We start from the raw sequence: 12,665 nt of genomic DNA, 5'->3' as shown, positions 1-12,665 counted from the left end.
AGAAGGTCTGGGACCATGAGAACACCCAAATCAAAAATATTGAATAGTTACTCATTCAGTGATTGTCAATCCTGTGCATTGAATGAGGCAGGGATCCTATGAGAAAAATAGTATGTGATCATGTAATTAAAGATTGTATCATATTACTTATGCATGAGGGGGCAGAATTAAGGTTGCACGAGCATCCCTGATTTTAACATTTCCTAACTTGGTAAAGTCAAGCACTCATCTTCATGTTCTTTTAACATGATTTTTTGTGTAATTTCATAGGGTTTTTAAAAAAACAGAAATAACAGAAATTCCATCATGTGGCATTATATTGACACCCACATGCTTCATCAGTAGGGTTGAAATCTTCAGGTCCATCACACAGACCTCTCCACTTGAGCTAACTGAGTAACTGAAGGCAGGTACAGTGGAACCCCAGAGTTACGAACACCCTGGGAATGGAGGTTGTTCGTAATTCTGAACAGTCCATAACTCTGAACAAAACTCTGATTGTCCTTTGAAAAGTTTACAGCTGAACATTGGTTTAATACAGCTTTGAAACTTTACTATGCCGAAGAAAAATGCTGCTTTTAACCATCTAATTTAAATGAAACAAGCACAGAAACACCTTGTCAAATCTTTTTTTAAACTTTCCCTTTATTTTTAGTAGTTTACATTTAACACAGTACTGTACTGTATTTGGGTTTTTGTTTTTTTGTTTTGTCTCTACTGTTGCCTGATTGCTTACTTCCAGTTCCAAATGATGTGTGTGGTGGGCTGGTCAGTTCCTAACTCTGGTGTTTGTAACTCCGAGGTTCTCTTGTAGTAGGATGTCGTCCTCTGTAGATCAGTACTAGTTGGGGATGGGACATTTTGCTAGGGGTTTCATAGACATTTGCAGGCAGCAGAGGAATGGTGAGATTCAGGAGTCTTGAATTCCATTCCAGGCTCTGGAGAGTAGTGTGCTCTACTGGGCACAGACTTTACTGCCCATGGCTGGCTTCTTGACCTAGTCCCATTCTCCCTGTTTATCCAGTCACCACTCCTTAGGCTTCTCATCCTGATTCCAGTTTTCTTGCCCAGCCAACCCTAGGCTCCCCCATCTGATCTGTCACTCTCCTCTCCTTATCCCCCACCTTCAACCCTTCTCCATTTCCCCACCTCACAGCTCCTTGTCTGAGCTCAGTGTTCTCCTTTCCCTCACTGGCTCCCAGTCCCAGCCTATCCTTCACTGCACCACCCACCTGCCATTACCATCTTCCTCCCTATTCTTAGCCAGCCTTCCCTCCTTCACCTGGTTCCCAGATTACTCCCTTTCCTAAACTTTTCCTTGCCCCTCTGCATTTAATCAGGTTGTTTCCTCTTCCATTCTGCCTGTGCACCAGCAGGGCAGTCATTGATAGCACACGAAAGAGGTTCCTTGTTCTCAGTTCTGGCGCCCAACTCTGCCGTGGCACAAAGCAGCAACAACAGGGATAGTCTGGCTTCTTTGCCAGCCACCCTGGGCTGGAGCATTCAGTTGCTCTGTGAGTATGGCACATGTGCAACATCATCAGCACTAGGAACTGAGAGAGGCTCAAGCTTGCCGAGTGAGGTCAAATTAGCAGATTTTAACTGCTTATCTCTAAAGTCTCCAAGCATGTGCGAGCTGATTTTTTTCCCCAAAGACAGGTAACTTGGCCAAATTTGACTGGATTTCCACAAGAATAGCAAAAGGTACATCCCTGATGTGAAGTCCACCCTCTGCCAAATCTCAGGCCCCTGGTTCAAAGCATTAAGACTCGAAAGCTTTCAAAGAAATGGTCCTAAGAATTGGTTTTAACATGGGCAACCTCATTTTTTGGAAACAGCTGAATGGTTTCTGCTGAGATTTTTTTTTTTCTTTTTTTAAACCACCTGAAGCCGAGACCCAGCAAGGAAAATTTCAGCTCAGATTGTTTGGCAAAGTTATAAGCAACAGAAGGCAGGATCTTATGGATTCTGGAATCTTATGGAAAGTGTCAGGCAACCCTAATAGGCATTGCTGTCGGTCTCATGAAAATTAAACATTCTGGATAGGTCCTGTGTGAGTGTGGCATGAGTACCTGAAATCATTTGGATGAAAATAAAACTATTCATGCACCCAGAGCTTTTTCAAGCCTTTCTCTGCAAGCATGAAGGCTAGAAACTCAAGTTTTTTTAAAAATGAGAATCTCATCTCCTTTAGGTCTGTGCTCTTGTACACCACCTCCCCTGTAAACTTCAAAAAGTTAGCAGAATTAGGAGAATCTCCCTGATTTCTGTAATCATAGACTCATCGGACTGGAAGGGACCTCAAGAGGTCATCTAGTCCAGTCCCCTACACTCATGGCAGGACTAAATATTATCTAGAAGGACCTTGGAGTATTGGTTAATCACAGGATGACTATGGGAATAGCTACACTCGAAACTTCAAAGTGCTGCCGTGGGAGCACTTTGAAGTGCGAGTGTGGTCGCATGCCAGCGCTGGGAGAGAGCTCTCCCAGCGCTCCTGGTGCTCCACCTCCACGAGGGGATTAGCTTAGAGCGCTGGAAGCACAGCACTGTTTACACCGGCGCTTTACAGCGCTGTAACTTGCTGCTCTCGGGGGGCTGTTTTCACACCCCTGAGTGAGAAAGTTGCAGCGCTGTAAAGTGCCAGTGTAACCATAGCCTATGAGATCCGTGAAAAAAGCTAATACGGTCTTGGGATGCATCAGGCGAGGTATTTCCAGTAGAGATAAGGAGGTGTTAGTACCGTTATACAAGGCACTGGTGAGACCTCCCCTGGAATACTGTGTGCAGTTCTGGTCTCCCATGTTTAAGAAGGATGAATCCAAACTGGAACAGGTACAGAGAAGGGCTACTAGGATGATCCATGGAATGGGAAACCTGTTTTACGAAAGGAGACTCAAAGAGCTTGGCTTGTTTAGCCTAACCAAAAAAAGGCCGAGGGGAGATATGATTGCTTCTAAATATATCAGAGGGATAAATACCAGGGAGGAAGAGGAATTTTTTAAGCTCAGTACCAATATGGACACAAGAACAAATGGATATAAACTGGCCATCAGGAAGTTTAGACTTGAAATTAGACAGCAGTTTCTAACCATCAGAGGAATGAAGTTCTGGAACAGCCTTCCAAGGGGAGCAGTGGGGACAAAAGACATATCTGGATTCAAAACTAAGCTTGATAAGTTTATGGAGGGGATGGTATGACAGGATAGCCTAATTTTGGCAATTAATTGATCTTTGACTATTAGCGGTAGATATGCCCAATGGCTTCTGATGGGATGTTAGGTGGGGTGGGATCTGAGTTACCACAGAGAATTCTTTCCTGGGTGTCTGGCTGGTGAGTCTTGCCCACATGCTCAGGGTTTAGCTGATGGCCATATTTGGGGTCGGGAAGGAATTTTCCTCCAGGGCAGATTGGCAGAGGCCCTGGGGGTTTTTCACCTTCCTCTGCAGCGGGGGCACGGATCACTTGCTGGAGGATCTCTGCACCTTGAAGTCTTTAAACCATGATTTGAGGACTTCAGTAGCTCAGACGTAGGTTAGGGGTTTATTATAAGAGTGGGTGGGTGAGATTCTGTGGCCTGCATTGTGCAGGAGGTCAGACGAGATGATCATAATGGTCCCTTCTGACCTTAGTCTGAATCTAGACCATTCCTGACAGGTGTTTGTCTAATCTGCTCTTAAAAATCTCTAATGCTGAAGATTCCACACCCTTCCTAGGCAATTTATTCTAGAGCTTAACCAATCTGGCAGTTAGGAAGTTTTTCCTAATGTCCAACCTAAACCTCCCTTGTTGCAGTTTAAGCCCATTGTTCTTCTTAACCTCTGAGGATAGGACAAGCAGCAATTTTTCTCCCTCCTCCTTGTAACAGTCTTTTATGGACTTGAAAACTGTATCATGTCCCCTCTGTCTTCTCTTTTCCAGACTAAACAAACCCAGTTTTTTTCAATCTTCCCTCATAGGTCATGTTTTCTAGACAGTCACTCTTTTTTGTTGCTCTTCTCTGGACTTTCTCCAATTTGTCCACATCTTTTCCGAAATGTGGCACTCAGAACTGGACACAATACTCTGGTTAAGGCCTAATCAGCGCGGAGTAGAGCAGGAGAATTACTTTTTTGTGTCTTGTTTACAACACTCCTGCTAATACATCCTAGAATATTTGCTTTTTTTACAACAGCATTACTCTGACTCATATTTAGCTTGTGGTCCACCATGACCCCCAAATCCCGTAATCATTTTCGTTGTCCTCCGCTGGACACTCTCCAATTTGTCCACATCCCTTCTGTAGTGGGGGGACCAAAACTGGACGCAGTACTCCAGGTGTGGCCTCACCAGTGCCGAATACAAGGGGAATAATCGCTTCCCTTGATCTGCTGGCAATGCGCCTACTAATACAGCCCAATATACCGTTGGCCTTCTTGGCAATGAGGGCACACTGCTGACTCATATGATGGCAAAGGCAGTCTGAGTTTGAGTTTCCTTTGGGTATTACAGAGCAATTCATGTAGTTTGAGTACCTTTTTAAAAAAAAAGTCAAATACATAACATGGGAACCCAAAATCATTGACGAATGGTGTAAGCAGATATGATGGATCTTTTCACTTGTATTGGAATTGTGAAAACACTGAATTAGGAGTTGTCCCATCAAAAAATATTAAGTGTTAGCAAATAACAAGAATATCACCTCATACTGAAGCATGGTATCTTTATAAAAATGGAAAAGTACACTGTTTTCTGTGTGAACACAGGTTCTTCCTAGGGAGCTGTGCAGGAAATGGTGATTGAGTAGGCTATTTGAGACACAGAGCAGTAGATAAATGCTTTACTTAACATCCAAATAAGTCCACTCATTAATATAACCAAACAGCAGAGAAATAGCTTATAAAATGATCATACTTACGCACGCTTAACAGTCATGGAAAACAAAGATAGAAGAAATCAGTTAGTGAAACCCCTCAGAAGACAGCGTACTGACCCAGTTGATGCCAAGCTGGGGACACACCCAATTTCATGGTGGTGTACACAGAGTTATATAACTAATCATATTCATAGCCATACTTGACCATTTCCGTGAACGTAAAATAGCTTGGGCCTTGCCCTTAATCCGTGTGTGGTATTTCGGGTGACTCACACTGACAAAAGCTCTTTGCACCAATTAATTTTGTAGTAAATCCTATAAATCAATGCAGTTCTCTTTAGCTAGTTGAAAAAACACCTAAAACTCCACTATTTTAAAACTTAATTATCCATGTACCTGTTTTTCTGTGGTTAACTTTTTTTGTGTCACAGCATGAGTGCACAGTTCTACAGCGCTGGGTTAAACCCTCAGGCCTACTTCAACTCACTCAATCAATATTACCTTTTATACTATAGCAAAGCCCAACACACTCTGATTTAAAACTTCCTGCTTGCTTTCCAGCAGATTTCACTCTAATAAGCATTATAATGCTGTCAGCATTATCACATAATTCGTCAGCCAAATACTATACAACAATAGCAGCATAAAGTCAAAGATAAAATGGGGTCATAGGCCAGCCGTATGGAGCACTAGTGACTCCTAGTGGTGTACTGCTCCAAATATAGAGCAGAAACTCTCTTTTGAAATAGGGAAAGAAGATGCATAAATCTACGTAGTCTGAACATGCCAGGGCCTATTCTCTGCATTTATAAACCTTAATGAAAGTATAAGTGGTAAGGGGCCTGTAGCATTAAGAATCAAATTTAATATTAGCTCATTATTGGTGTTTTTATTAATTGCATTGTATTGCTTTTACGGTTTGTAGACTAATTTGGATATTGCTCTCAGTGATTCCTTTGAACAAGAATTTGCAATTCACCTAAAAGGGATATACACCCCTGCCCGTAACAGGAAGTTTCACCACCCATTGTTTTAGACATAGACATGACTCAGCAGCTCTTCCATAGAGGCCCTATGAAATGCTATGCAAGAGGTAGATGGTTCAAAAGACCTGCTTCCCCGCATCCTCTCCAACAGGCTTTGCATCTCAGTCTTCGGTCGCAACATGACATTATTTTTGATGAGAGTTCAAGAGCCGTGAAACACTTAACCCAACACGGGGACTAGAGATATATTATGGGTAGTGGAAAAAATTAGTAAAATGTACATCTTTGTAAGAACACTACATGTTTGTGAGACTGCAGTGTACCAGATAAATGGATGAAGGGCCAAATCCTGAGATGTGTTGAGCACCTGCAGCTTGCTTGGAAGTCGGGATTTGTCCCTAAATCAGTAAGATATTTGAAAAATGATGTATGAGAAATATACCTATAATATATTAGGGCTATTATATACCTATGTATATTAGGGCTGTCAAGCGGTTTAAAAAAATTGAGATTTAAAAAATTAATTGCAATTAATCGCAGTTTTAATCACAAGTGTTAAACAATATTAGAATACTATTTATTTAAATATTTTTGGGTTTTTCTAAATTTCCAATATTGGGTTAGGGCTGGGCGCTCTGGGCTCCAGCCCTGCATGGGAAGCTGCGGGCTGGAGTTTCAGCCCCCCCGCCACAGATACCTCATGCCCCGCACACAGGTATCCAATTAACGCATTAAAAAAATGTATGCATTAACTTTGCTTTCAGTTAATCGCAGGCGTTAACTGAGATTAATTGACAGCCCTAATATTAATGTATTATAGTATGTGATTATATAATGAGATGACAATGCGTATGTGTATAGGACAGTTAAAATAAAGAGCTAAAGACTAAAGCCACTTAGGCACCCAAATTACGCAAGTGTGCAACCTTATCGTTTTCGAGTTTGTTTGGAAGGAATATCAAGATTCCTGAACACTTTTTTTTTTTTTAAATGAGGCAACTAGTTTCTAATACTTCGGATAAACTAGCCATATTTTTTGTCTTGCAGTTGATGTGCATTCTTTACTTAGATAGATAGATGGATATCAAGTGCAAGCATCTTTGGTGTCCCAGAGAGAGTATCCACCTCTGGCCTTGATATTGGTAGTCTGTTGAGCCTTCCTAAGGAGGTGTGATTAGCAGAAGCTTGAGAACCTGAGGGAATGCTTTAGGAGAGGTGGTCAGCTTCAGAGTGACATGAAACATTCCCTGCTTAATTAACAGTTGAACCTTGGGCAGCTCCTTCCTTGGTCTCAGTGAATTGAGTTTAGTGAGTTTTCACAATGCGGTTCTTCAAAGAACCGCAATTTTCTGAGTAACTCCCATTCCTCTTCATTTTTTCTGCCTCCAACACATACGTTTTATTTCTAGTAATAGTGAATTCCCTTATCTCTTGCTGTATGAGCTTGACAACCATGAGTGGTTCTACCTCCAAGCAGAACTCCTAATCCATCTTCTGAATGAGACTGCTACTTTAATCCTAATTTTGAACAAAAAGATAACTATAAATAAATGACTCTTGTGATATTGTTTTTGGGAGTAGATGTAGTACTGATTAGACTGGAAATAGAATTAAAGATGTTTCCTTTGATCTTCTAGGCCTGAAAAAAGATTAACTCTTCCACCACGTTTTCAGAAAGAACTTCAAGTGCATCTGTCCAGAAGCTCTTCAGTGGATTCAAATGGTATGTGGGTTTTCCACTTTGGATTAGGCGTGTATTCATAACCTGAACCATGTTTATAGCCTTGTATTGTCTTATGTACAAAACAATTTTAACAGTGAAAGACTGATAAAGCCAATATACCCACCCAGGCTATTTTCTGAGGAAGCCTGCTTAATTGGTAATGTAATTATAAACTGATTAAACATAAAAAGAGCTATTCTGAATTAAACCAATGGTCCGTCTAGCCCAGTATCTAGAGTGACCAGACAGCAAATGTGAAAAATCACTTGAAGAAGTGGAGGTTAGTTACTGTAACTGGAGGGTCTTTGAGATGTATGGTCCCAGTCTATATTGCACACGTGGGTATGCATGTGTGCCATGTGCCCAAGTCTGGAAATTTTTCAGAGCAGTGTCCGTTGGCCCGCACATGTGCAGTAGCTTTCCTTGCGCACTGACAAAGGATATATGAGGCAGTGCGGGTCGACGCTTCTGCAATTCCACCTCTTATTGCAAATCCAACAGGATTCAAGGAAGATGTGATGGAGGGCAGGTAGTGGAATACGGATAGGGACCATACATCTCAAAGAGCTTCCATTTACAGTAACTAACCTCCAGTTCTCAATCTTAACTGTTTAAGATGCATAATTTCTTGGAAATACTTCAACATCCCATTCAATATGAAGCAAACAGGACTGTATTCTTCTGTGTGTGTAATAACAATGTTTCTAGTCAGTGTTACCTTAAGTGACACTATGCTTAGATTTGTATACTTGATAATACTCAAATATTAATAGTTGGCTTGTGTTCTTCCTACCTGTCTCAAGATAATTGTACCATCTAAGAACATAAAAATGGTTCTACTGGGTCAGACCACTGGTCCATCTACCCAGTATCCTGTTCTCTGGCAGCAGCCAATGCCAGGTGATTCAGAGGGAGTGAACTGAACAAGCAATCATTGAATGAATCATAGACTATCCGGGTTGGAAGGGACCTAAGGAGGTCATCTAGTCCAACCAAGCCCCAACTAAATCATCCCAGCCAGGGCTTTGTCAAGTCTGACGTTAAAAACTTCAAAGGAAGGAGATTCCACCACTTCCCTAGGTAACGCATTCCAGTGCTTCACCACCCTCCTAGTGAAAAAGGTTTTCCTAATATCCAACCTAAACCTCCCCCCACTGCAACTTAAGACCATTACTCCTTGTCCTGTCCTCTTCTATCACTGAGAACAGTCTAGAACCATCCTCTCTGGAACCACCTCTCAGGTAGTTGAAAGCAGCTATCAAATCCCCCCTCATTCTTCTCTTCTGCAGGCTAAACAATCCCAGTTCCCTCAGCCTCTCCTCATAAGTCATGTGTTCCAGTCCCCTAATCATTTTTGTTGCCCTCCGCTGGACGTTTTCCAATTTTTTCGCATCCGTCTTGTAATGTGGGGCCCAAAACTGGACACGGTACTCCAGATGAGGCCTCACCAATGTCGAATAGAGGGGAACGATCACGTCCCTCAATCTGCTGGCAATGCCCCTACTTATACATCCCAAAATGCCATTGGTCTTGGCAACAAGGGCATGCTGTTGACTCATATCCAGCTTCTCATCCACTATAACCCCTAGGTCCTTTTCCGCAGAACTGCTGCCTAGCCATTTGGTCCCTAGTCTGTAGAGGTGCATGGGATTCTTGCGTCCTAACTGCACGTGTCCTTGTTAAACCTCATCAGATTTCTTTTGGCCCAATCCTCCAATTTGTCTAGGTCCCTCTGTATCCTATCCCTTCCCTCCAGCGTATCTATCTCTCCTCCCAGTTTAGTGTCATCTGCAAACTTGCTGAGGGTGCAATCCACGCCATCCTCCAGATCGTTAATGAAGATACTGAACAAAATCGGCCCGAGGACGAGCCCTTGGGGCACTCCACTTGATAACGGCTGCCAACTAGACATGGAGCCATTGATCACTACCCATTGAGCCTGACAATCTAGCCAGCTTTCTGTCCACCTTATCCATTCATCCAGCCCATACTTTAACTTGCTGGCAAGAATACTGTGAGAGACTTTGTCAAAAGCTTTGCTAAAGTCCAAGAACAACACATCCACTGCTTTCATCCACAGAGCTGGTTATCTCGTCATAGAAGGCAATTAGATTAGTCAGGCATGACTTGCCCTTGGTGAATCCATGACTGTTCCTGATCACTTTCCTCTCCTCTAAGTGCTTCAGAATTGATTCCTTGAGGACCTGCTCCATGATTTTTCCAGGGACTGAGGTGAGGCTGACTGGCCTGTAGTTCCCAGGATCCTCGTTCTTCTCTTTTTTAAAGATGGGCACTACATTAGCCTTTTTCCAGTCATCCGGGACCTCCCCCGATCGCCATGAGTTTTCAAAGATAACGGCCAATGGTTCTGCAATCACATCCGCCAACTCCTTTAGCACCCTCGGATCCAGCGCATCTGGCCCCATGGGCTTGTGCTCGTCCAGCTTTTCTAAATAGTCCTGAACCACTTCTTTCTCCACAGAGGGCTGGTCACCTCCTCCCCATGCTGTGCTGCCCAGTGCAGTAGTCTGGGAGCTGACCTTGTTCGTGAAGACAGAGGCAAAAAAGCATTGAGTACATTAGCTTTTTCCACATCCTCTGTCACTAGGTTGCCTCCCTCATTCAGTAAGGGGCCCCCACTTTCCTTGACTTTCTTCTTGTTGCTAACATACCTGAAGAAACCCTTCTTGTTACTCTTAACATCTCTTGCTAGCTGCAACTCCAGGTGTGATTTGGCCTTCCTGATTTCACTCCTGCAAGCCCGAGCAATATTTTTATACTCTTTCCTGATCATTTGTCCAATCTTCCAGTTCTTGTAAGCTTCTTTTTTGTGTTTAAGATCAGCAAGGATTTCACTGCTAAGCCAAGCTGGTCTTCTGCCATATTTACTATTCTTTCTACACATCGGGATGGTTTGTCCCTGTAACCTCAATAAGGATTCTTTAAAATACAGCCAGCTCTCCTGGACTCCTTTCCCCCTCATGTTATTCTTTTGTCCACTCCCTGCTTCTAGGGAACAGAGGCTAGAGACACTCGGAACGTGGCCATCTTGGCTAATAGCCACTGATGTATTAACTTATCTAATTCTTTTTTTAACACAGTTAGTTTTTGCCTTCAGAACATCCCCTGGCAACAAGTTCCACAGGTTGCCTGTGCATTGTGTGCATTGTGCTACTACTTCCAGTGATGGTCCCCGTGCGCCTGCCCACACGTGTGTGCATGTGCACCGTGCTCCTGAGTGTGGAAGTGTTCCTTAACTAGGTCCACTGCCCTGCACGCGCATAGTGCGTCTCCTCGCGCTTCCCACAGGGGCGTAAGAGGTAGTGTGGGTCTTCACCCCTCCAGTTCCCTTTTACTGCTGCATGGCCTGAGCTGGAACCCCCTTTTTCCTTTGCGTTGTTAGTCTGCTGAGAGTTACTCTTTTTTGTACATAGTTGTAGGTAGATTTACAGGTAAGTTTTTGTGCAGTGTACTTAATGTAGAAGTTCTTTTTTCCCTTTCATGGATAGACACCCTGCCTCCTGCCCATGCTCCTGCTCCTTCTCCTTCCCTCTGGAGCACACATCGTGGCACTCTGCTCCATCTGTAAGTCTTTCCTGCCCAGGATCAGGGAAGCCCATGAGCTCTGCCTCCTTAAATACCTTATGGCGGAAGCTATGCAGCCCCAGACACAGCTGGGCCAGGATCTGAGACACTCCCCCCTCTCCCCCCACCCCCCCCCCCAAACCTGCCTCGTACAGCAGCCACCACTAGCAGAGAGCGCCGCACCGACAGTACCCAAGGCCAAGGACAAGTCCTGGCATGAGACCAGAAAACATTCTCTCAGGCACAAGAGCAGGTCCCGCAGAGGACTGCTCACGAGTGCAGGGTTTCCTCCATGAGCTGAGCCAGGTTGGGTGAGACAATGCATGTGTAGCTGGCTAAACCATCACCCAAGTTCCCACAAATGGAGGGTAAGGCCAAACGCGCACAGGATCTGCCTGTACCGACGCTTATCTCAGCATCCAAGCCTCTGGAACGCTCACTGGCGCATGCAACACCACCCACTCTGCTGGTAACCCACATCTGCCAGACAGGCTGGGCATACAGATACTGCCAGGCCCCTTGAGTGTTTCCCTTGGTACCCCACAGACCCCTGGCTGCACAGAGACCTTCCTGTTGGTAGTGGAGGTAATCCTCCCTTACTTGCAGTTGCCTCTTCTCTCGGGCTCTCTGCTTACCCATGACATCCCTACACGGGAGGATAAACCCCTGCTGCTGCTGCTAGAGAAGCCTATCCCACTGCCACCACACCACAGTCCTCCCATACCAACAGTTCCACCATTGCTAGACCAGGCCTCCATCTCCTAAGAATTCTCTGATGCGGAAGCATCATTTTCATCGGTTCCACACCGGAGTGCGGATGTGCAACCCAGACCGCCCTACTCTTTTTGGCATAGGAGCCAACAGAGGAGACCTGTTGCCCTGTGGCACCCGCTGCCACTGATCAACCTCACCTTCTGGCCATACTGGGGAACCTGGGATTCCTACCACAGATACCACACACCATCTCAGGTTCCTCTGTACTCCTGCCAGCTCTACTGGTGTTTGAAGAAGAGGAGGACGTCGAACCAGTACCGCCGCCTCCTCTGGTCCCAACCAGCACATCCTTGCTGCAGGATGAGGTGGTTGTTCCTCTCCCAGCTCTCTCTGCCGGATGATCACCGTCAATATCAGGATTTGCTACAGAGGGTGGTTGCGGTCTTGGAAGTCCTGTTGGAGGAAGTTCAGGACTCACAACATCTGCTGTTGGACATCCACCAACCTCAAAGGCCATCTAGTGTAGTCCTCCCTATCAATGAGGCTATCCTGGAACTGGCGCATGCGGTGTGGCACACACCAGCCTCGTGTGAACCCACACCTAAGGAGGTGGAGAGACGCTACTTACCAGTTAAGGGGGCAACTTTCCTGTTCACCCATCCACCCCTGAGCTCCCTGGGTGTCCAAGCATCTTCAGAATGGGCAAGACAGCATCCACAAAAATCCACCCCTCCAGACAAGACTGCTAAGAGGCTAAATCTGCTGGGTAGGAAGGTCTGTTCCTCTGTAGGACATCAATTC

General features: G+C 44.6%; 1 protein-coding gene across 7 annotated transcripts in view; it reads left to right on the top strand.

The window, feature by feature from the left end:
* Positions 1-12,665, top strand: part of TDRD7 (tudor domain containing 7) — a 101,936-nt gene that overhangs the window by 29,532 nt on the left and 59,739 nt on the right. For all 7 annotated transcript variants that reach the window (XM_077817978.1, XM_077817977.1, XM_077817976.1 and 4 more), the window contains one exon: positions 7,480-7,565. In XM_077817978.1, coding sequence (XP_077674104.1) covers positions 7,480-7,565 — 86 coding nt within the window. The remainder of the gene's footprint in view (positions 1-7,479; positions 7,566-12,665) is intronic.

Source organism: Eretmochelys imbricata, chromosome 5, assembly GCF_965152235.1.
Source record: "Eretmochelys imbricata isolate rEreImb1 chromosome 5, rEreImb1.hap1, whole genome shotgun sequence".
Classification (NCBI taxonomy): domain Eukaryota; kingdom Metazoa; phylum Chordata; order Testudines; family Cheloniidae; genus Eretmochelys; species Eretmochelys imbricata.
Note: the sequence above shows the minus strand (reverse complement) of the source record. Positions and strands in the feature narration are given on the sequence as shown.